General features: G+C 39.9%; 1 protein-coding gene and 2 long non-coding RNA genes across 7 annotated transcripts; 1 reads left to right on the top strand and 2 right to left on the bottom strand.

The window, feature by feature from the left end:
- Window positions 1-427: 427 nt before the first annotated feature.
- LOC119131620 lies at window positions 428-1,571 on the bottom strand. The gene is made up of 2 exons (XR_005099689.1): window positions 607-1,571; window positions 428-532 (listed from the first exon to the last, which is right to left on the bottom strand). It is a non-coding gene; the product is annotated as an uncharacterized LOC119131620 (long non-coding RNA).
- An 898-nt stretch (window positions 1,572-2,469) lies between these two features.
- LOC119131318 lies at window positions 2,470-24,670 on the bottom strand. 5 transcript variants are annotated; one of them, XR_005099633.1, is made up of 7 exons: window positions 24,545-24,670; window positions 21,397-21,506; window positions 14,740-14,864; window positions 12,698-12,780; window positions 11,597-11,724; window positions 3,129-3,236; window positions 2,470-2,650 (listed from the first exon to the last, which is right to left on the bottom strand). It is a non-coding gene; the product is annotated as an uncharacterized LOC119131318 (long non-coding RNA). The 5 variants fall into 5 exon arrangements; XR_005099632.1 differs by having other exon boundaries at window positions 2,570-2,650; window positions 3,101-3,236; XR_005099636.1 differs by lacking the exon at window positions 3,129-3,236.
- On the top strand, window positions 3,245-19,884 carry ccbe1 (collagen and calcium binding EGF domains 1). Its single transcript, XM_037265646.1, has 11 exons — window positions 3,245-3,576; window positions 3,653-3,736; window positions 13,217-13,269; window positions 13,464-13,598; window positions 13,786-13,923; window positions 15,326-15,438; window positions 16,176-16,272; window positions 16,498-16,637; window positions 17,397-17,432; window positions 18,517-18,552; window positions 18,648-19,884. Exons 1-11 carry the CDS (start codon window positions 3,473-3,475, stop codon window positions 18,909-18,911), a joined length of 1,200 nt encoding a protein of 399 aa, XP_037121541.1. The 5' UTR covers window positions 3,245-3,472; the 3' UTR covers window positions 18,912-19,884.
- Window positions 24,671-25,139: the final 469 nt, after the last annotated feature.

The raw sequence follows: 25,139 nt of genomic DNA, 5'->3' as shown, positions 1-25,139 counted from the left end.
GAGAGGAGGGATGCTGATCTCTTGGCTAAAAGAGCCATCCAGTGGAGGCAAGGGGTATTGCAGCTACATCGTCAAACGTTTGCTTTGACTGTTGTGATGTGTTTGAGAATGAAGAGGTGAGTTCAAGTGTTCTTTGTAACCGAGTTTTATTTCTTTTGCAGAGTAATCATTCAATCACAAAGCAAAAAAAAGTGACAAGTTGGACGACAGTCTGCTCGTTGCTGCGTGATGAAGTAGTCGGCCGGTGATATGAGTGTGGACAAGTCCACAGTTTGGCCACAGGTGCTTCTCAAGGAGCTCATTTACCTGCTGGAGAAGAAGCACTCGTGGCAGGCTTTTCACCTGCGTGAACCTGGATTTACCACCTCTGTCTGTAAGGGAAAGGAACAGACACAGTGACTCATTTTTAGTTGACTTTTTATTTTTAACTTTAGACTGGAAACTGAAGCAGGTGATCGTTCGTACATTTGAAATATCAGACGGCACATGAAATGCTGTCAAGATTCTCCAGGATGGACACACCTGCACACAACTTTAATGAGGGAACAGTCAAACTGCTTTTTAGTAAGTTTAGTCATCCAGTTTGTCTTTGCAACTGGTTCAAACCTTGGCGAGGAGCGCTACTACGCCAGTAAATCCATGCTGCAGGAACCCGGTACTGCAGCACCACCTGGTGGACAAGAGCAGGAAGAACATGCACTGACCGCATCAGTGAATGCATCACATGCTGGAATAAATTTGTCAAACATTACAATACACTGTCGTTTTAGTCTTACGATACACTCGTTTTTTTCTAAAAACCATCACTATACACTGTCGATTAAAAAAAAGCCTTACAATACACTTTAGAAAAAGCCTTACTATACAATCGTTTTTCTTAAAACCTTATCTTACAAGGTAATTTAAAAGACAAGCCTTATTATACGTGTTTTTTTGGGGGTTTTTTTCAAAAAAATAAAAGCCTCATACATGGTCATTTTTTAACTAAAAAAAAAAAAAAAAGCCTAACTGTACATGGTTGATTTTTTTACTCACACTAACACTTGTGCATTTGTACCTGTCGAGCTGTACACCTGAAATACATGTAAGAACATGGACATTTTCACGGCACTTCAGCCAAATGATATATTATCTGATCTGGTAATCGGGAGATTTGGGTTCGAGTCTCGGTCTATTTAACATTTATATAATACACAGTCATGAGTGGGATTCGAACTTGTTTCTCCTGAATTTAAGGCAAAACTTTTAACCACAAGACCAATTGGTATCTTAGCATGCAGGCCCATTTATCTGTATTTGTAAGTTACTTTAAACGTGTACTTTAAATACACAATAAAATCGCGAATTTTTCATGGCAATGTGGCCGAACAATATAATTCTGCGCTTGTGACCAGACAATCTGGGTTCGAGGCCCGGTCTGCCCATCATTTACGAAACAAACGCTCATTGATGGAGAATCGAACCCGGTCCTCCTGAACTCAAGGCAAAAATCTTTAACCTCTCGACCATTGCAGATTCAATAAAACTCGTTCGCTTCTTTGTAGTTCAATGTCACTGTGGACTTATACGCTTCAAAGATGTTCAAAATTCTCTACAAATATGACCAAATCTTTACCGAGCTCCATCCGGCTGTGGTCGAGTGGATAACGCCATCGCCACAGAATACTGCAACCCTTGTTCGAGGCCCGTCTATTCCCACCGATGACACTGCCATTTTCCTCTCGCTTTTTTTCCCTTTTGCTTGTTAATGACGTCATCAGAAAAATCATATAGAAGACGTCACAAACGCGACGATCATTCTCTTGCTCACTTTTGACAGCGTCCCGTCGTGCTGGTCCACTTGCTGCGCCGCACGCTTTCCCACAACATGCAGCGTAGGAGTTCAAAATTGGTCAAACTATTGTAAAAGGCAACAAACTGCTCCTAACATCATGCCTTTACACCCCCCCACCCTTGTGAAAATACAATTTCAAATCAAAATACCACGTTTTGTTTTGAAATAAATGCTTCCAGTGCAGTCGGTTGCTAGTAAATGCTTCCAGTACAGTCGGTTGCTAAGATATAATGACGAAGTGTGATTCATTAAAAATGTTTTAATGCTGAATGATGTAAACAGACTAACTAGCTCCTGCGAGTCCATATGGTGTTTTTTTAAATTAGTTTATTCTTTTTTGTTAAACTATTTCCTTGGAAACTATAATGATACACTCTCCTATTTTTAACACTTTATTTAACATCGATTATCACAAACTATCAAATGACCGCAACAGTAATAGAATCCTCAACTACAGAGGGTGAGCGCCCTCTGTTAGAGACAAGTTGTACTGCACCCACCTCACTTATTTGTATGTCTTTTGACCACAACTTCTGAAACTAATCGCTTTTAGGCACTACCTAATTCACCTGGCAACCGTAGAATAACTCAAAGCACGGATTAAATTATTTTTGGAAAAGAATACCACCTCTCATTAGACTCTGCCGGTATTTCAACCTTCTCTAGTCACCGAAGGCATAACACTACATAGTACGAATAAAAAAAATGAAGGAAACGCAACATGCAGTACCTTTCGAAAATATGTTGGCGTCGAGATGTGCAAGTAGACGACCAGCAGCCGACGTGGAGCCTCCACTCTTGCAGTTTGGACATCAGCTTTTGCGTGGAAAACATAACAAACCAACAAAACGGTTTCCTTGATTAAAGTTTGATCGACAGCCGAGTGCCAGTTGTGGGCGTGCTCGCTGACAAGCCACCTTTGTTGATATACGATAGCTCGCGAGGTACAAACAAAGTCGAGGAGCTCGTGTCGTAATGATGCTCCTGCATATTTACATGTAAAATGACAAACAACCGCTTGGAAATGTTTGCAATACTCACTCAAAACCAAAGGCGTAGGTTTGGTCTAAGCTTTGGTGGGTGGGTAGGGACAATACAACTTACCAACATCGTCATAGCTCCGAATAAATGTCGGAACCTCTCATAAAAACAACTAATTTAAAATAGTTTTAAAATTGATACTACCACTGCGTAGCATACTGAAATGTTACATGAATTAATATAGATTTTCGCTGCATTAAATTAATATGTTAAATATTACTACACCATCAGCCATCCCCAGTTGTTGACAAACTTTTTTTCTCCAATGACACATTCTGAGTCGAACTGGATTGTGCGCCGTTGAGCTTCCAACCGCGAGGAGGCAGCAGAGCTCAAGTCCTCAATTTCGCTGCACTTCCACCTGAATGTAAAATAAAAAAAATAAAAAAGAAAGCGAGTAATTAAAGAAAAATCATTTATAAGAATGACTTCTAAATCACTGCAGTTGAGCCGCTTACTTCCAACGTGCGCGTGGCAAGTGGGAGGGTCCGTAGCTGGCTGCGTGTTCGGTTTGGATCCCGCACGGTCCCCGCACCACCACCGTCGCACTCATACAATGAGCGGGTGGCTCAGTGACATGAGCACCGACGAAGCGTCATGAATCCCGGACACGCTCGGATCCTACTCGCTGCCGTCACCTGCGTACTGCTCATCTCCGGAGCTTCGCCAAGGTCACAGCGGCAGGAGGACGCCCACCTCAGGTGAGGGTTCGGCGGACACTTTCACGCGACCGCGGCGTAGATTTTTAAGTTGCTTTTGAAAATCATATTTTGACAGTGACAGTGAAGAGTGTTCAGATAACATCTCCACAACCAAGTATTCTTGCGTCAAGTCCAGTGGGGAAGTTGCGACATGCTACAGGTAAGTCCATTATTGGCTTTCATTACACTGGTCAACAGCAAATTTTAATCAGATATGGCTTGTGTCCTGATTTTTTTACTATTAAATAAACGCCTTTAGTTTTTGTTTTTTTTCTAGCACATCAGGTTTTTGAACTGGATTATTTTTGTTTGTTTTTAAGGTTAACCTCTAAAATCCTGCGCAATACAGATTTTACGATGTATTGTGATTTATAGCTATCAGGAAAAAAATCCACCTGTTGCTGGAACTAATCTCTAATTCACAAAAAATACTAAATGTATGACATAGTTTTTATGATTGTTATGAGAATCAGAATTGTGAGAGAGAAAAGGGCAGATTTGGAGTCAGCACTAAAAAATCATCTTAAATTGTACTTGCATCTTTGATGAAATAATACTACAAATGTCATCATATTTACATTACCTTCATCACAACTGACCCTTTTCATTTCTGTATCTGAATCTGACGAAGCCTATAAATGATTAATTAATAAATGATACATTTTTGTGTTTTGTGTCAGAAAAAAAATGTACTGTCACATCTTTATACATGTTGAATTTACATAGTTTAAGCAAAATGAATGATGATGAATGCCAATGTAAACACTGAAAATTTCAACTTGAACTGGACTTGGCTTGTCAGACGTTTCACCTTTTACCCCAAAGTTTTCTTGACTTATGTCTGTCTCTTACGCAAATAATAAATAACTGGCAGTGATTAAAACCACAGCTAACTGTTCTTTTACAGAACAATTATGGGTATGAGTTTTTCTAAGATGCTGAAATGCATGTGGGAGTGAGCCTCACAATTTCATGTCAGATCTTCTTTCATCAAAGCGCCACGGACAACCTCCCATCATGTTCAATCTATTGTGACAGAGCTGAGTGTTAGTGTGTTGATATTTTCTCTGGCTCCTGCGTTAAATATTGGCTCAAAAGAGGCTGTGAAGGCTTTTGCTTCACAAATGCTTCTAATTGCGATATAAATGCATTACTAGTGCAATTGTGTGCCAGTTTGGCAACAACATGGGCGCTAAGTGCTGTTACTTTGCCATGCATCAAGAAAATTAAGTCTTGGCTTAACATTCTGCTTGTGATTAGTTTTTTTTTTTATTGTTTACATAGCGGTTTTCATGGTGGTTATAAAAAGTTCATTATCACTAGCGTAATTCTGGTTAGGTAGTTAATGTAGCATAGCAAAAGGCCATCTACTCGCTGATAAAATCATCAAATTTCATCAGCCACGCTCACATTGTTGAAACGGTTTCACCGTCACCGCGCTGGCCATGCCAAGACGAAGGCCAGATTCCGCGCTAAGCAACAATGGCGGGAACAAAAAGAACACATTTATAATGTTTTGTTTATAACTCTTCTTCAGTGGGGGCGCGCGAAAAGGATGATTGCGCTGATTTATAGTGTGTGTGCGATGTTGGCTTAGCCCGGCCTGTAAAAAGACTTCCCCATAAAGACCCCTTCCCCTCTACAGCTGCAATATAATTAATGTGCGGCATGTGCAGTGGTTGCAGTGTTGTTTTTAAAAATAATTCTGCTGTTACGGAGCTTTTTTGTTTCTTTTTTTTCTTACGTACAATGTGCTAGCTGTTATTTTCATCAAAAACCACTCTCACTCTCATTGACTTCAAAACCTCTATTGCAAATTTGATGTTTTTTAAAGCAACTGTAGGAAATAATTGAATCCCAAGGAGGTATTGTACATGGGATTTAATTATTTAATTTTTCCTCTGTTTTGTGAACATAACACAGGTCACAGTTGTTACACTATTCTGGTTACGTTAATATTTTGTATATTTAACATAACTTCTTCACAAAACTGGGTTCTTTAATTGTCTAAAAAAGAGCAATGGCGGAGCTAGGAATTTATCCCTTATGGGTTTGTATATGGGAGAGGGAGGGGCGGAGCAAGGATGGTCAGCAAATATATATATATAAAATTTATAAAAAACATCTACATGCAATTCCAAACCATTTTGGCGGGTGTCAAATTTTCGCAATTTGTATTTTGCGTATTTTGTATTGTGGTTGCTCCCCCTATCAGTGTACAATGTGTAATGTTTCAATCAATGTTTTTTTTTTAAATACCAGTGAGGGCTATTTTCATGACATTGCAAGTTATGGAACGTCAACCTTTGTAAATTTTGAGCCTTATTTGATGTAAAATCAATTTCTTATACATCTTGTTAGTTGGTCATTATAGCAATTTATCAGAATTACAAATCTCTAATCTAGTCATCTGCATAAGAAATGTCTAATCATCTTGCTTTTGCAGCTTCATGGGAAAAGAAACAAAAGGTGGATTCAATTGTCTAAAAAAACACATCTGGAAGTTTTACTCAGATACGTTTAAAAGCAGCATTACTAAAATATGTTATTTTTTTGTGCTACTAATGCAGTTAAGAAAGGATGATGGAGGGAGTCCAGGTTGTTTCTCAACATCTCCTTGAGCAGATGTAGACACAGCAAATCATGCCAATCTGAGATGCCTGAAAAGCATTTACACTGGTTGGCAGCCTTCCTCGCCATCATAACACTGAAACGTAGCCTGCCGAGGAAAAGTCCAACAAGCCCATATGACAATTGAGATGCAATAAATCCTCGCGATCTATTACCATTAAACGTCGGAAAACTAACCAGCCTACATTGTGTCAAAGCTTATTTCGACATGTGACTATATCCGGGAAAAAAATCTTTTCCTGTCAATAATATGGTTGTTGTAAAAAGTGAGACTATTTTTAACACATGACTATAGTTCTTTTCTTGTAACATTAACAACTTATAGTGGAACTTGGGTTTATTTTGGCAATGTGTTTCCAGGTCAATAGCCTTCAAATTGAAATATATTTCTGTCGTTTTTTAGGGCTTTTAATCATAACGCTAAACCTCTGGTATTAGCTTAACAACAGGGATTTTTTTCTCTCGTACATAGTTTCGCTTTTGGGTCAAAACAAACCTGAGATCATTGTTTTTGGCAATAAAGAAAAGCCTGTCAGATGAGTGTCGGGAAAATAACGACTCTTACAGAGTTGAAAGCTGAAAAGATTTCAATAGCGGACCACGAGGATGAAGAAGGATGAGGAAGAAATGGGGCTAACTAATGATCACTGCTTTCCTTCAAGCATGCACACCTAATGATTAATTGTAATCGTCACAATTAATCAGTAATAAAAACACTGTTAATTGTCATTGGTAGTGTTTGCATTGTGATTAATTACGAGCACAGCAAAACCTAAACTGAGAAATTCATTTTCTGCACACAAACCCAGTGCTCTATAATTATAACAGGATATTGTGTGACGTACGTTTTTAGTAACACAGCACCTGCCGATTGACTTCACAAAATGAGGCAAATTTATATTTCAATAGTACTTTTGAAATAATCATTTAAAAATAATATATTAACTTAACTAAAAGATGATCCGTGAATCCCTACTCATGAAATTAGAGAGAAACCTACAATTCTCAAAATGACTTTCTATGTGTGACAGTCCACAACTATTTGTATGTTCAAAAGCATTTCTATATTTTAAAAATGTTCATCATTTTTTGTAGAATTTTTCTCTTTATTTTTTTTTAAACTAAAACGCAGTCATCCCTTGCCATGACGCGGTTCACTTTTTGTGGTGTTACTGTATTGCAGGTTTTTAAATTGTACATATCTAATTTTATACTGCTGATGTTTCGCTATGTCGCGGGATTCTTCAGTGATCATTTTTCCACACAGACTGTAACTGCAGACATAAGTAGCAAAATGTGCAAGCCAGAAGGAAAGAGTGAGTAAAAGACAGAGAATGTCCAAAGTTTGGAATCATTTCAAACTTCAGAAAAAACGATAAAATGCAATGTGCCTGCCGCAAAGCAGAACTGGCTAACGTCTACGGTCAAATAAACGTCATTGGATTGCCATTATACCTTTCCTCCACTTTTTAAAAACATTATGCTATTTTTAACTATTACAAAAACATTGCAACATTTTCTTATAAAATGTTCTTCTTACAATACTGCGATTATTCTCATTAACGTAAAATGTATTCTCATTAAAATTACAGCAAATTTTCAATACATTAAGGCTTGCTCCTTAAGTACTGTGACTTCTCTTATCACAATACTACTGTTTTCTTATTATTGTGACTTGTATTATAAAAAGAGCTGTTAGAAATATTTATGACTTTTAATCATGTAAAATGGTTTTCTTGTAGGTTAACGATTTGGTATTTTAAAATTAAGTTTCTCATAATTCTATTCTCACAAGATTCACCCGTCCCCCATTAATAATATTGTACTTTTGAATCAAGTTCTGATTGATTAGCTGCAAGTGAGGGATGAAGACATGCTTGATTTGCATTTATTGCTGCTCCTGGTGGGGGTGGGGGAATTAAATCCCGGGCTTGTATTTCCTACAGTGAGGAAGATGCAGGAGTGCAAGTCATCACCCTTGCACAAGGGAGGACATGTTAGTATTAAAGAGCATTCCTTTGTGACAGATATGGACACCATGGAACGGCAAACATGCTGTTTGTTGCTTCGTTATATTGCTTGAACACAAGTGACCACCATGGAACATTCCTGGGTTTTCCATAAGTGCGCATAAAGGTAACCATGCGAATTTTGTGCGTGGAAGTGGATTTACCGATTTACCCTGGTCTGCTGAAAAAAATCTGTCTCACGGCAAAAGTCTGTGATTGGCCACATTTGTCTTGTTTGAAGCCAAAGCTAAATTACATCCTGGTTGCTCACCAATTGAGATTCAAAGTGGATCGTTGAGTATGCATAAATCTAAATCCTTGACAGCTATGTAAACGAGGGCCACTAAAAATGGTCAACGGGCCACAAATCGCCCCAGAGCCACAGTTAGACCACCAATGCTGAAGCAGTTTGTCTAATTCACGGCTCAATTTGACTTCTACTTAGAACCTTCGGTTCCCCAGACCATTATTTATCAGTCTTGGGTTGGGAACCAAAGGAGAGTCTGAGTCAGTTTACAATTCCCTTGTCAAGTTGTTTTGCTTTTAAGGTTAAACTGCTGCTAGGACTGCCTTGGCAACTGCTATGGATTCATCAAGCAGGGACTGGATGCGATCCCGGTTGACTTAAGACAGAAGGCAGACTAGACCCTGGCTCGGTTGCTAGTGAATCGTAGGGTGATTGTGAATGGACTGTTGAGTGTGAATCGATCCAACGCCATGACAGCTATGCGAATGACTGCACTACCCCCCCGGAGTTAGACTTCCACTTTTCATTCCTGACCAAATGTATGACAAAAATGCTATTTTTAAATATGGACTTTATATGTCAACTACAGTTGACCTTTGCATTTTTGCAGCTTAGCATCCGCGCATTCCATTTTATTTTTTCAATATTTCTTTCATATTTCAAACTTTTCACAGAGTGATTTCCAAATACGCGCCATGGCTCTATGAAGATTGGGAAATATTGAATTACACATGATCGGAAACCCAAGTGATTTTGGATATCTGACAGACAATTGAGTCATAGGTCAGCTTTTAGGGAGTTAGGAATTCTAGCGGAAACAGAATTTCGACAGCTATTCAGACGGCCATTATTTTTTCAAGACAAAACAAGGAATTGCAGTGATTTTGATTGATGGCTGAAATCAAAGATCGGTTAGGTTGCAGAGTTTGGCCAGTTGCAAAATTTGAGATGTTATGTGGCGTTTGCGAAATCCGACTTTCGTCATCTAAAGTTCTCCATCTGCTGTTCTCCCTCTTAAGAAAAAGATATCATCTGGTGGAAAAACAGTAACAATCGTCAGTATTTTCTTAACCTGCAATCTAATAATTCCAGGGAATAATGAGGACACGGATGAGGGAACGTCAATACATCAAAGGAATTTTAAGAACAGGGGAAATCGCTCCTGTGGTATTCTTAGATGAACCAGTGACCTCTATGATGCCTTTTTCCCCCTGGTGGTTCTCTGGCCTTTAAGATGGACTCAGATTACTATGTTGTTGTTTTTTTGTATTCCCATAAACCGTTTATCTTCAGGTGTGCTTTAGCAAGTTTGAACTTGTTGAACTTGAGCTCCTCATCTTCTTTACCATTCCGATATAGAGGACCTGAATACGTTTTGACTAGAGTGCGCCTCCAACTACCGAGACAGTTTATGGTTGATTGATTTAATATCCCATAACATCATCCTCTTTACCAGTCATGGAGGAGGTTCATTCGTAAGTGACATGATGCGAACCCCCTCAGTGTAAACCGAGCAAGATGCACTTCAGTGCATGTTTACATTTTTACTCGACTATGCCAAGATCTGCTGAGACGGTTTACGGTGACAACTTGATTTAATATCTGTTGCATCATCTTCTTAACCTACAAGGTTTAATGTACATGAAATGTGTACCTCACATTAATGCAAACTGAATGAAGAGCTGCATACTAGTTAATTTTACTCAAGTGTGCCGAAAACTAGCAAGACGCTTTATAGAAAGTCATTGCTTCACAAACATGCAATTAAATTTAAATCTAGGCCATGTAAACATATTAAAAATCAAACACGCGAACGTTACTATTTTTGTTGAACAAAAACAAAAAATGTTTCACATTTTCACACACCCGGAATTTATTCTCGCTCTTTTTGTGTCATCACGTCGACACATTACGTGACTAAATAACTACTTTTTGTGGTTTATGTGATGTGCTGGCTCATCATTCTTTCTAGCGCGTTCCCCTCGAAGATAAACCTTCAACACGCCGTCGCTTGTATAACCTCGTCATTGCCGTTTTTTTTTTACTTGGGGTATTAAAAAGATTCATTCGTAGGAACAGAATGTTTTACAGTCCATATGAAAAAGGGGAGTGTGGCTAGAGTGCATACAATACCATAGAGGTTTTAATAGACGGAATACCTGCAGATTCCATAAAAAAAAGACGAGTTGGATGAATTCCATTTTATAGGTTTTGGCATAAATATGGACTATAAAAGACGAGTGAACATGAGGAAAAACAGTGTGGCCAAAGTATAGAAAGTGAGGATTGGACACAGATCTTGTTATTAATATCTCTTTCTTATAGTGTCAATCAAAAGTGAATATTTTTATATTTTAAAAGCCACTTTGGTTTGACTACAGTAATGGATCTCTCTCAGAATAACAAACAGAGATGTTAGGCAAGAAAATGGCAGCCACCATATTTGTGGAAATGATTCAATTATGGGTTGATTGGTTGTATATTTGAGGTCACATATACACACATTCAAAGTGGGCCGGTTAATCAGGTGGGAGTCTTTTTAATATTGTGTGTCGCCAGCAGACGTTGAAGACAAATAATCTGAAAATGTGAGCATTGGTCTGTTGCTTTAGTGAGACGGCGGAAGAGAGAAAGTATCAGCATGCACCAAGTCCATCACACAGGGCTTCAACCATAACATCACGAACATGTGTTGACTATTCTACTATAGTCTAATCTAGTATACTAATATAATAATCTAGTTTGGATTTTTGTAGTCTATTTTAGTTTAGTCCAATCCACTGTAGTCAAGCCTAGCCGAGAGTAGTTTCGCCCAGCCCAGTCTCGTGTAGTATAATCTGGTGTAGTCAAATCCAGTTTATTCGCGTGTTGTCTATTTTAGTCTATTCGAATGTAGACTAATGAACGCTAAACTACTCTAGTATAGCCTGTTATTGACTATTCTGTAGTGTAATCTAGTCTACTCGAGTGTCATCTACCCCAATCCAGTCTAGTGAAGTCCAATGAAGTTTAGTCTAATCAAGTCTTGTCTCGTCAAGCGTAGTCATAGCATGTCTTGTCTTGTCTGTTCAGGTCAAAAAAGGCCGAGTTGTTTTGTTTTTATGTTTTGCTTGTATTGTTTCAGGCTACTGACCTGCTTTTCCTTAGGACACCGTTGTTGTTTTAAACTTCAAGCAGATTGAAACATCAACTCCTCCCTCCACGTCTGACTGAAGTCATGGTGTGTCAACACCAGTCCACGAGAAATCATTTCAAACATTCCTGAAAGAAAAACAGATAATCTTGTAGAGTTGTTTTGGATGTTTCTTAACCCCGCTTGGTTTCTCCACAAGGGGCAATCTTGTGAGCATTTTACCTTAATGCTAATTCAATAAAAGATGCACAGTTGAGGGAAAGTGAACACGGATATGGATCCGGTTACTCTCGTGATGGCGGGGGATGTTTGTTTTCACCGCCATCGTCCCACCGACTGTTTGCTTATTCTCCTTTTGGGTCACACAGGAAGTCATCCGCGAGTCAACTCTCTCAGGGTGTCCACTCGTGGCGTCCCCTTTCCCAGAATCTTTACAATACAATACTTCATGCTAGCCAAGATCAGGCAGCGCTTACTCGGAATAAAATTTACTGGCAATAAAATTTTCAAGTTTAGTATTGTCCCGTCTAGTGTTTCATAATCTACTTCAGTTTGGTATAGTTGCCAGGCGTTATGTGTGCCACGCTGGTCAGATATTTGATTTGAAAATCATTTGCCTCTTGAGCGCCCCTATGTGGCGCATGGCTGGTTTGCGGCGAGGGTCAAGACAAACGTAATCAAATGCGATGGTCACGCTTTAACATTGATACGCCCCCGGTGTGCCGAGAGAAGTCGTCACGGTGTCTAGTAAGTATTCCGTAAGAGTGAGTGATTATTATTTGCATTCTGTTCCAGTGAGCATGTCTCGCAGCGCACATTTAAAGAAAACATACATTAAAAGTACATTGTTGAACCAAAATAATGTTTTCAAGCTATCATTGTGGTTTCCCTCATGTGGTTGATTTACAGTTTTACATCGAATGGTTTCCTGAAAAGAAATATGTCCATGTAAGACGAACCTCCATTTTAACATCTATCATCTGCAAAATCATCATTGGGTGTAGCGCTGCCATTCAGAAACTAACTGTTGTTAATATCCTTCTAATAACTGCAATTGTTACTATTTTAGATGATTCTAAATTTAAAAAATATATATTTTACCTTTTATAGTTTCATCAGATTGAACCGAGACTCCTCTGTGCCAGCTTTTCTTGTCCTTTACCTCACATCACAAGTAGGCCAGACTATAAAAGAAAAATAAGTGGCATCAATCATATTTGAACACTGCCAAGCACAAAATAAAGGCAGTGCCCCCAATAGATGAATAAATGCTGCAAGAATTACAGGGTCATCTTCTCTAAGTGAGCACGTTGAATTGCCCTGTTCACTTATTCAGGTAATTCAATTTTTTTTTAGTGTGTATCATTTCCTGTTTGACCAACAGCAACACCTGGAAGCACTTTTTACTTTTAGAGTGTGAGCCGGTGATGAATAATAATCGTAATGCTTTGGATCAGAATGGAGCGGTGAGGGAACCAGTCCAAGTCAGCGGGAAAGTCTTGTGTCCGACCTGCGGACAGCTGCGACTGTTTGTATTTTATTAATACATGTCAGCCGTAATGCGGCTTTAATAGACGTATTATACCCAACTTTATTTGCTCCCGTTTGGTTTTTTTTCAGAAAGCAGTGCTGCCGGGGGTTCAAGTTCGTGCTGGGCCGGTGCATTCCTGAAGGTAAGCGAGTCTCGCCAATTAGTTTTGATATGATCAATCAATTCATCGGTTATATATTACAAATTCTTGTGAAAAATATCAAAAAGGCTATTTCTATTTGTAGTGTGGTTATAATTTATGTACAATAAATATTTTGACCTGTGGATAAAGTGAGTAGAAAATCACACGGCTAACTTTTCCTTTGTATTTTGCAGACTACGACGTGTGCGCTGGCGCTCCCTGCGAGCAGCAGTGTAGTGATCACTTTGGCCGCGTGGTGTGCACCTGTTACCCCGGCTACCGTTACCACCGCGAGCGACACCGGAACCGTGAGAAGCCCTACTGCCTGGGTGAGCCTTTCCATTTGAAAGCGTAAGATTTTTTTCTTTGGCCAATCACGTGACAGGATGTGAAAATAGTATGTTGCTACAAAAAAGACGAATGTTGCATTGCATCTGATTAAGCAGTAAATCATTACTACATGGATCAGTAGCTGTACCCCACACATAACAGTGGATTCCTGTATTGTTTGTTCAGACATTGATGAATGCAGTGACACAAACACGACGGTGTGCTCCCAACTTTGCATCAACACGGTTGGGAGCTTTCATTGCAAGTGCCATCCGGGCTTCTTCCTGGAGGAAGATGGGCGAACATGCAGCAAAGAAGGAAGAGGTCAGTGGCTTGTTACGTGGAGACCGGGCTACATGGATAAGAACTAACATGGTGGATTTATGAACTTAATCATAGGTTTCTCAACAAAATTACCCGTATAGAAATGCAACTGCTCTCTTAGGCTAGCTTAGGAAATGCTTTAGCCGTAAATTGAGTACGGTGACGGGTTCGCAGACGGGTTAGAGAAAATGGCTTCAGCAGTGAAGAGTTATGATTTTTTTTTCTGGTGATATTAATCCCCTGGTGGACTAACTGTTTACTTTCGTCTTAAAAAATGTGAAATGTCTTTCTTAATTCAAATTAGAGTGCATTTTTTCCAGTTTGTGAATTTCAGCATTTTTTTAAAATGACTTATTGTGTTATAGATCGCAATGGGCACAATCATAACTGCCCCTCAGGCCAAAGAAAAAAATATATTGTTACTGCCGGGTGGAAACAGTTCATTCAAATTAGCTGAATTTATACAGTAAATCTAAAGTTTTGAGAATGGATTGCTCTCTTTGGCAATGCAACATGCCATTTTCTTGGTTTCCTGAAAGGTGATTCTGGAAAAGCGAACATTCTGCTCAAGGCCTGCAAAATGCCTAGCCATGTCAACTAGGCTGGTTGAATAACTCAGGGCTGATGTAAGGATGTATATATTTTTTTCAGTTATGACTTCTTTCAATTCCATGCAGTATAATAAACTTAACAGTTAGAAAGGGATGTTTTAATGCAAACAGTAAGTGTTGGGGTTAAGCAGGGACATTTATGTCCTCATTGGTGGGGACGTGTGTACGCATGTGTGTGTGTGTGTGTGTGTGTGTGTGCGCGCACCTGGTAGTCATTACAAATGGCACGTCAGAACAGTTTTTCCTCCCGAGCGTGAACTTTGAACCCTCGGACTCCAGGGTCCTTCTACGGTTTGCCTTGATGCTCTTGAGGAAAACATCACAAAGGACCTGGAAGATTAAAAAAAATAATGGTAAAGATGTTCACGCCCATTCCGTCGGCAATGAGGCGGTCCTTCCTCCCGAGGGTATCTCCCCAAAAGCTACGTGGTCCCGACACTGTCAATCTGCCATTTAATGTATGCGTGTGGAAACAAAAGCAAGCTCTGTACGTCGACCTTTTTCACGATTGTTACTCTGATTATCCAACCAGAGGGGCAAATGGGAATGGCGGTGGAAAAATTCTGGCAAACGGGTCCCCTCAAAGGGGCGACCCAAGACTGACGGCTGGCTCGCGAGGTGTGATGTCACGAGGTGTGATGCCTGCTCCTATACTTGTCAATTAAACGGGAACCATACTAGTTTGCGTCGGAATGTGAGTCACCAATAGTGAGGTGTGTGTTTTAACAATATATATATATATATATATATATATAATAACATTTTTGAAACAGCAATGATATCATCAACAGTGCTGCATCATGTCTTGGAGACATCTGACAATGTGATGAACACCGGGACCTGCTCAGCCACGTGTGATGACTTCCAGCAGATCAAGACCACCGTGTTGCAGCTAAAACAGAAGGTGGGCGCCCTATAAGTAACTTTAAAAAACCCAAATCTTATCAATATTATACAGTGAAACCCCACGATAATACAATATTTTTTTTTTTTAATGGATTTTTACAAATCCACCGTGCCTTGAGTGTAAAACCAAATTATGGCGCAACATGCCAGCAGCACTGAGATCAACTGGAATATTTTTTTGATTGGGTTTGGTTGGGTCGAACATTTTAGTTTAGCAGTTTCTAACAGTAAATAACTGTGCGAGCACACGATAAACCATAATCCACTTTATTGTGTGCTCACTAACTTCCATTTACTGTACGTCTTCATGATGGAGATCTGCAGAACCCATTTACTCCCACCTTTATTTTTCCACATAGTTTTGACAGCGCGAGTCACACATTAACAGCCCCCTGGAGATGTAATACACTACATTATTTCATCCTTTTTTTTTTTTTTTAAAGAGAGATAAAAACGCCTGGACACATTTCACTTCACTTGATGTCTTTCTCCAAGTGCGAATGAGACAGGAAATTAACAGGGGAAAAAGACAACGGTAGACTCGCATTTCACCTCAAGGAATCCTGTCTGCCACTTATGGCGCTTTGGATCGCATGATTAATTGCTTTCTGTCATGTGGTACTTAAGTACCATACATACTGGACAGACATATAAAATAATGCGTGACAATGATAATTCATCTTCATTCATGCGTCATTGTAAAATATTCACCGACTGACTTTTTCTTTCATCAAGATACTGTCGAGCAGTTCTGATGTTCCAGAGCAGAGGACCAACGACAAAATCCCAGCTACCTTTTTAACGGGACCGCCTGGTCTGCCTGGTCCGCCAGGTAAACGTGCATCTTATTGCACCGTTAAAGCAACATTAACTTTCATTGTTTTTGCCATTATTCACATATCCTGAGTGTTGTTAGTCACCTATATGTTGAACAGAGGGTGTGTTTTACCGAAGTCAAATTCCTTGTTTGGCACGCTCAAACATGGCGAATAAAAACTCTTGAATCTTGAATCTTGAATTAACACGTCTGTTTTTGTTTTTTTGTTTGTTTGTTTAGGAGATCCGGGACCCAAAGGACCACCGGGTCTTGTAGGACAATCAGGGCCCTTGGGCCCTCCTGGACCAAGGGGCTTGATGGGTCCCATGGGGCCCACACCAGACTTGTCCCACATCAAACGAGGCTCTCGCGGACCTGTGGTCAGTTGATACTATTCAGCCATTTAGCCTTGTAAAATTACATATTGGCAACATTTAATTTTCATAAAATTGCTCCCATAATAGTAAAAAAAAAAGATACTTGATTCACCTTTTATTTCCACAGTCTGAGTTTTTTCTCATGATCTCATAACTTCATTTCACAATTAAATAGATGATCGTTAAAGTGCAACTCATTTTCAGTATGAGCTCACATGCAAATATTTGGAATCGATGTATGGTTATTAATAGCGTCGTTAAGATCCGATCCATTTCAACTGAGCCTTAAATGCTGAAACGTCGACCTTTGGAGCTAAGAACAATGAAAGGTTAATCCTTTGACAAGTGGTTTTCTTTGGCCGGGTTGCTTTCTCTGCCCGCGAGCGTCATCCTTTCATGTTGATTAGTATGACCGGGACGTGGACCAAGAATGCGCAGGGTGCCGTTGTGCATTGCCATATTGATGAATGACACTATCAACACCTGCAATCAGACGAGCCGGCGGCGTTAACGGGGCCAAAAACTCACAAGGCCCTCCAGTGAGCATTCGGAGGGTTTTAATTACTTACGTTCGTCTCTGAAAACCTCTTAATCCTCGTTAGAGGTGTGTCGATGTATTGGGGAAAAGAATCGTATTTCACGCAAAAATCTAAATCGAGCATTAAGACCTGTGGCATGAAGCTAGCTTAAGAGAGCCGAGCGCATCATCATGGCTAAGCACTATTACAATTCCTAACATGAGCTGTTGTCTTTATCCAACAGGGGCCTCCGGGAGCGCCGGGAAAAGACGGGCACAAGGTGACGTAAAAATTCAACTGCAGTTAACAGAGGTCTAGTGTCAACTACACGGCGATAATTATTCACAGTCGAAGTTGCTAAATCGGATTTAAGACGGATGACTGATTGTACATGACGTCTGTGATGCACTCAAGTGCAAACGTGTTTCTTGCCCCATGAAAATTACAAGTCAGCCCGCAGGGGGTTAACACTTTAGAGTTGTTCAAGTGGTCATTAACTTTTTTCCTGATCGGTGTTAAGAAAACCCTGCGGACCACTCGGCACGTCTGGAATATTTCAGGATTTTTTTCGTAAGGGAACTTGAATGGTGCGCTTTGCTTCACCCCGACAGGAAACCAAAAGGCTTCAAGATGCTTCAAACTTTAGATCATGATGTCTGTTCACGTTTTCTGTTTACTGTCTCGTTTTTTATTTTAATCAGACATGAAAAAATACCACTAACTGTATATAAAAGCATTTTTGGTTACTCTTGGTATTGAAGCAATCGTATAATACCGTGGTGAGCTTAATTGTTGGGACTAATGTGTGACTCGTTCTCGCTGATATATTGTAAATAAATACATAACTATGTTTCATGTTGAATGAGGGAAGCAGGCGGAGCTGATGCGCTCGCTCTTGGCATGCCTTCATGCAACATGTGGCAAAAATGATGGTTCTATTGACTTTTGATAAAGTTATGACATCTTTTGGAACTGTGCCGCTTAGTTTAATACCGATTTGCTGGGCTAAGCGGCTCGTTGGTGTGGTCCAATTGAGGTGCCTTAGCTACACACAATTTTCCCGCAACGGAGATGTTTGTGTGGATAGATCGGAGGGTGATGCTAATCTGTCTCTCCGAGTAACAAATCCAAACCATCTGCCAAAACACTCACAGCCCCAGCGTGACCCCCCTCTCCCCCTGCAAGCACGCCAAACCACCTCAACGGTCAGGCAAACGAGCGCTACCGTAGATCAACAGTGATTCTTCACAGTTGCTATTGCACTCGTTAGAGAGAAAAAAAAAATCTACAATATTATGAATTCCTCTTGCGCTCCCCTATACTCAAATTCATTTAAACTAAATATTTGTTTCTTTACACTACAGGGGGAGCGAGGAGCACCCGGGCCGACTGGACCTTCAGTAAGTACCGCCACCTACATCCAAATTAAAATTCTGAGGACGGAAGGTCACTTTTTGTCATTGTTATTGATCTGTTTGTCATTGTCGACTTTTAGGGCCCTCCAGGCTCGTTCGACTTTCTACTATTGCTTATGGCCGACATCCGCAATGACATCGCCGACCTGCAGATCAAAGTGTACGGCCGAGCGCCCGTCTACCCGGGGGAGGAGCTCCCCGTGATGCCCGGCGCCTGGCGAGACAGCCAAGACATGGGCTCGGGCGAGGACCTCCGAGAGATGATGCCACCACCGCCGCCGCACTCCAAGAGGACCCGCAAGAGAAAGCCACCGCGAAGCAGGACAGATAGCAATGGACTCTAAATAGTCAATGTGAGATGTAAATATCGTATGATTATTTAACTATTTTTATTAATAGAATGTATCAGATGCCTTTTGGATCACAGATGTTTATTTTTCTAGATTGTATGCAAGATAATGGTTATTTTTAAACGTTTTTTTAAACATCCTTCCTAGCACATTAAAAGAAGAGCTTTACTATAAATAGGTGATGGGAAAATGAAGCTTGAAGATGATTCATGAACCAGTTGTGTATGGAGATCTCTAGATGGCACTCTTGTTAAACCAACCGTGTCATCTAGGAGTCAACTAGTGCATGAAGCAAATTGGAAGCTTCCATTTCCCATCGCTACTATAAATCATCTCATTATGATTAGCAATAACATTCTTTGTATTTTATTTATTATTCATACTTATAACAATACATTATGACTTTTCGTCTCATGAGTTTTGAAAAAATATTCCGGCTAGAACCGGCTTTTTATTGTATTTGTACTTTATTTTGAACACGAGCGAGAAAGTGGTCAAACAATTAGGTAAAATTGACTCAAGATTTTCATCTTATAGATTGATGCCATGTGTAAGATGAGTCCACTGTGATGCTTTGTTGCCGCGGTAACAACATAACAACCGGCGCTGATAAAGTAAATGTTTTTTTTTAAAAAGCGCTGCTGACATACTTCCCCGTGCTGCGGTAAATCTCCACTTAACGGCGCTGATGTAATATCACACGTGTGAATCGTTTACGCAGTTTAGACTCTTCGTAGTTCAAATGATAACAACATGACTAATCTCATATACACAAAAGAATGATGTGAATGGATGAGAATATTCACATGCAAAATTCAAACTATTGTTTTCTCTTAGGATTACAAGGGCTCTTGCAACAGTAATTTTTCACAATTAAAAACAAAACACTATGTTATCCTCAAATTGAAAAATGAAACCTTCTCTTGCGCAATTATGACTTTTTTTTACAATGCTCTGACATGATTTTACTGGCACAAATAAAACTTTTATAACATTCTGACTTTTTTATTACGACTTTTATGTAATTAGTCAAGAAAGATACTTCTTTTCTTAAAATTACGATTTTTCTAAATGAATCCTTTTCTCATAAAACTGCCCTGCATTGAGTTTAATAAAAACTCTTGTTTGATTGTTAGCCACTAGAGGGAGACAAAGGCAAGTGTTCACTCACTTGGTCCATAATAGCAAGCGCAAATAATGATTTTCTAAAATGGGGAGGGAATGCAATGTATATGAAGACAATAAAACATGAAAAATAAATAACCTGGTTCTTTAAATTGCCATGGGGTTAAGCCGAAAGTCACAACAGCAAAACGTGGCGTTGTGCCTTTGAGCAGCTGGCGTGACTCCTGTGAGTTTTTTCATTTTCTATGTGTGTTTGACTGTTTGCTGCACTAGTAACTATGCATGGGGCATTAGTATGTCAACGTGCCACAAAAGTATTCATTGAGTATTATTTTTTTATTAAAATATGATCACATCCACTTATTATATGCGCCATGTCAGAAGTTCAAGAAGCCGTATTGGGTCCTCTTTGGGACTTCCAGCTGCGTTGGGATCCAGCTAAGTTTTTTGTTTTTTTTCTAAAGTCATAAAAGTTTGTTGTTGTTTTAATTTTTTTTTTGCTGAACCTATTGACGTTTGGATGAAGAAAAATTCTAATCTTAGGAGCTAAATGTCATTGTTGTTTTCTTGAAAAACAACCTGGTAAGAAAATTGTAAAGTGCCCCGTTGGTGTCATTCATCACTTGTGCTTCTACGTGTTTCCAAAATGGAGACTTAAGAAAATAATGGAAATAATCGGCGCCAGGGTCAAACTGTCGCCAGAATAAAACATTTAACTGTGTCAGGATTTTTAAGTAGCATTTTTGTATTGTTAACTGTCCTACAAATAAGTTAACTTATTGAATACTCAACATAAGCAGCTTCAATGAGACAAAGGTAGTGCTTTGCCGCCAAATTGTGGCATCTAAAAATTATAAACCTACCGTATTTTGGGGAGGGTGGGTTTCACAGATTTTTCTCCAGCCATAATAGCTTGGATTTACTATATACATGCCATAAAAACATTAGCAATATTTGTGCCAATTACAGAGAAGGCAGCAATCAAACTGGAACACTTATTTTTAATTAAAAGTCTACAATTTGTTGCCCGCTCACATTAACAAATTTATGGCACCGTGTCCATTCCTTTAAGGCACTCTAAATTATGACCCACTTGGGCTTTATGTGTTTTTCCAACAGCATATTTCTACTTTACAGCATGTTTCTGCAGGTTTGACGGACGTTTCATTATAACGACCCCTTTGATTTAGGTAACGTAAACTTCATCATATGAGGTGACATCTAATCTCATTCTAGTTGTTCAATTTACGGCTGCTTTGGCAACTATACTATAAACCATGTAAACTTTAGGTTTGTGCCATGACGTCATTATATTGCACCCCGGATGCCCCCAAAGTATGAAGAGTCTCAGTACCTCATGAGAGCCACTAGATAGCGGTCGTCGCTCACAACAAACTGGATGGTGACATGACAGCTACAATTCCAAGTGGGGTCCAAAGAACCACAGGCGTCCAAGTGGGGGGTCTGCCAAAGACAAATTGCAATGAATGATTGTTGGATAAGTTTATTTGTTAATGCGAAGGGTTACCAATATGATACACAAGTCTGAAATAAAAAAACTTTTGAGATTATTGTATGCGATTAACAACTGATGATATTCATTTGTGTGAAGACAAATAAATCCTAGCTTGTATTCACATTTTCAAAGGATCATTTACGCAACGTTCCTAGGAAATCACAACAAGCCGCCGACTATTCATGTGGTCCTTGGAGGCCACCATGTTGGCGACCTTTGCAAAAATAATTTAAAAAATAAATCACCGAAATAAATGTTCATGTGATTTTTTTTAAAGTAGTTGTGACTCGTCTTACTTCAACTTACTGATTTTGTTTTTATGTAGTTATACAACTTGACAGCCTGAATTGTCATCCGCCATTATCACAACAATGACGTCAGTGTAATGATCAACACTATCCACCCTTTCCAAGTTGTCTTTATTTGTGTAAACAAGCGACAAAACATGACATCACTGTTGCGGGTCGTGTCTTTGTGTCCGTAATGAGCCCATTTTCCGAGCATGCGTTTGATTAAAATGGCGGCCCCCGCTATTGAAGAACGCCTCCCCTAACAAGCTTATCTTGTTAGAGGAAAGTTGGCACTTCATTTCCCTCTGCAAAAATCTCTTGTGGAAGTAATTAATCGAGGGTAAGCCTTAAAAGATTCCAAATATTTACTGAAGTGGGCCCTTGTATCCTAATTATATCTCCCCCCACCACCACCTCCCCTCGTTATTTAGCCCCCCCCCAAAAGAGATGCACCGCTTGAATGGGAGAAAATTAGTGTTACCCAATTCATTAATGAATGCGTTTAGCATGGGCAGCAAATTAAGCGCTCCAAAAATCCTCCATTCAGGGAAGATTAGATGTAAAAAGGGAAAAAAAGAAAAATACATTGCTGCAGCGAGGAGACAGTGCAAATGCGCTTCTAATGAGGTGAAAGGCACCCCCTTAACATCCATCTGCGCCCCCCCCTCCTTGTTGAAGGAAGTATGGAGAGAGTGGAGGCGGACAATAATAAGAGATTGCAAACAGGTAAAAGAGGATTGAATGGCTCTCTTTCTGGGACTCCTGGGGGGCCCCTGGGCCCTGTCAGCACAACAACACTTGGCCCTGGAGAGAAGCCCCCGCCACCCCACCACACCCCATCTGGTGTTGTGAATGGCCAAGTTTTGTAACACTGGACCGACACACACACACACACACGCACACACACACTCTTGAGTTATCTTTACTCTGGCTTTGTCTAGTCTAATTGGAGCTGATGAGGCCCCTAATTGGTCGCTTTTTCACAAGGCCCGCCCACTTCAAACCATGGCGAGCATGAGCGGAGTTAATGAGAGGCCTGAAGAGTAAAAAAGAAATCTGTTTCGGCAAAGGGAAGAAAGGGAAAGTTGAGGGTATCTTTTTTGAAAAGACCTGGCAGGGCACACTAAAAGGGGGCAGGCGGGGGCACCAGCCCCCACCACACTTCTGCACATAAATGGACGGGGGGGGGGGGCATATGCCATTGTCCTTGTTGCTTAAATAATGAGCGTGAAGGTTGCTGCTGAAATGAATGTGCCAAAGTCCGATGAGTGGTCTAACCCACTCCAGGCCGGACCACACTGGACCTTGTTGGAGCGAAGCCCCCTCCAAGGTGGGACCCTGGGCCATTGTGAAGATGGAGCATGTGCAACACTCAGCCACTTTTATTGGGCTAATCTTTTTTTGGGAAATGTTTTCTTCTATAGAAACACCACAAAAAAAAATCCTCATCATACTTTACAGTACTTCATCAAACATTCCAATACACAAAAAACTACATTGAGTGACTCAACCATAAAATATGTCTAGGGAGACGTCGATAGTCCATTTGTATGGATAATGCATGACGGTTCGTGTGACATGATGCATGATGCTCGAGGGCCGCTATCCTGCATGTTTTAGATCTTTCCGTCCTCCAACACACCCGATTCAAATAATCACGATCTTTATCAGGTTTTTGCAGAACTTGTTGATGAGCTGATCATTTAATCGAGATTATGTTCTCCGATGGGCTCATTCACTTGCGAGGATTTAGAAGGCTGTGATTTAATATTCATAAGACCAATTCTATTTGAGTGGGCTAGTCATAGCATTGGTTAATAAATAATAAGATTGTCATAGAACCCAGTTTGTATATCAATGATAATCAAAGATAAATACTATTTTGAGACTAAGTGGTAGGATGAGATACGTTTATTTATTTATTTTTTTACTTCCGCTGTGTTATTTTCTACATTGATTTACACATGACATGTTGACGACAAAACGTATAATTGACTGGCCAAATATTTGCGCTGGCTACCGGGATGAGCTTTTCACAGGCACCGCTGACCCATTAACATCTAGCAGGTTGTCATTGTGTTGAGCTAAATTGATCCATTAGCATGGCTTTTGTCATTTTAAATCCCACGTTTGGCCTCAAAGGAGTGCGGGTTTAACTCCCTAATGAGGACTTTGGCCACAAAGGCACAGAGGACTCTTATTTATCTTATTCTCTAAATCCACTGAGCGTTTACGGTGCGCTTCGCAAAATTGACAATTTATGATGTCCAATACTGTTTAAAAAAAATCACCCTGTACAAAATCTGGTTGTTGTTGCAGTGATGTACAATCCAATATATTTCCCCCAAATATATATATATATATAAATTAATACATGTGAAATATACATACGTAGTATCTAAGAAAGAACGATAATGGCATTTTTAACATAAATATCAATGGGGGGGGGGGGGCAGTGAGCAACCAATTGACCAGTTATTGCACTGGCAGGATTGTTATGTTCCATTATTGTGAACTTTAAGAGGGATAAAGGACAAGGGCTTTTGATTTATGATTTTCCGATTTAAAAAAAATCACATCTGCCATGCATGTTTATGGATCTTGCGGATAAACAAAATCTTAGCGTTTAACATGAAGTGACACCGGCAGCGCACATGAAACCTTCTCACTCCAAAGCCTCACAGATCACTTCTTACCATTTGCTGATCATGCGACAGAAGAATCAAAATCCCCAGATTAGCGTTGCCACAATAGCCCTGTTTTGTTGCAACAAGAGCAGGTTTACACCGAAGGGAAGGCCGCTGGGGCCCCCTCGGTCAACGGGGGCAGAACCAGTGAAAGTCAACAGAAAGTGAATGGTGACTCAATTGTGTCAACCTTGCATCTCCTGCTGTGGCTTTCACAGCCCAGTACTGACCCAAAATTTAACACACGCTAATTATGACTCAAAATTAATTAATTGCTCACCTGTTTAAGTAATGTTGCTAGATTTTGTTTCATCAACATCATAGTCTTTGTTTTTTTAAGGGGGAATGATGCATCCATACAACGGTTTTGTTTGGGATAAGTGGAACAGCCAAGAGCTGGAGGATGAACCATTTTTCTTAAAAAACTGACAAGACAAGACAATGCATCTTAATTTCCCATTAATGTCATCCAGTGGGCCACATAAAGTATAATTGATGGTGGGCTGATTTTTGGCTGCAGGCTGCCGAACCCTGCAAGATAGTGAGGATGATGAAAGGTAAATTGGATGGATGGACAATTGTTCATATTTAAACTTTTACAGTG

The sequence above is a fragment of the Syngnathus acus genome, chromosome 12, assembly GCF_901709675.1.
Source record: "Syngnathus acus chromosome 12, fSynAcu1.2, whole genome shotgun sequence".
In the NCBI taxonomy this organism is placed as follows: Eukaryota; Metazoa; Chordata; class Actinopteri; order Syngnathiformes; family Syngnathidae; genus Syngnathus; species Syngnathus acus.
This window is presented reverse-complemented; position numbering and strand designations above follow the sequence as displayed.

What these genes read in the sequence shown, in the direction of transcription:
- ccbe1 (XM_037265646.1), top strand. Translation starts at nt 3,473, where the DNA reads ATGAATCCCGGACACGCTCGGATCCTACTCGCTGCCGTCACCTGCGTA. An exon ending in TGAGAAGCCCTACTGCCTGG is followed by an intron (nt 13,599 to 13,785) that starts GTGAGCCTTTCC and finishes TTGTTTGTTCAG; the next exon opens with ACATTGATGAATGCAGTGAC. An exon ending in ATGCAGCAAAGAAGGAAGAG is followed by an intron (nt 13,924 to 15,325) that starts GTCAGTGGCTTG and finishes TATCATCAACAG; the next exon opens with TGCTGCATCATGTCTTGGAG.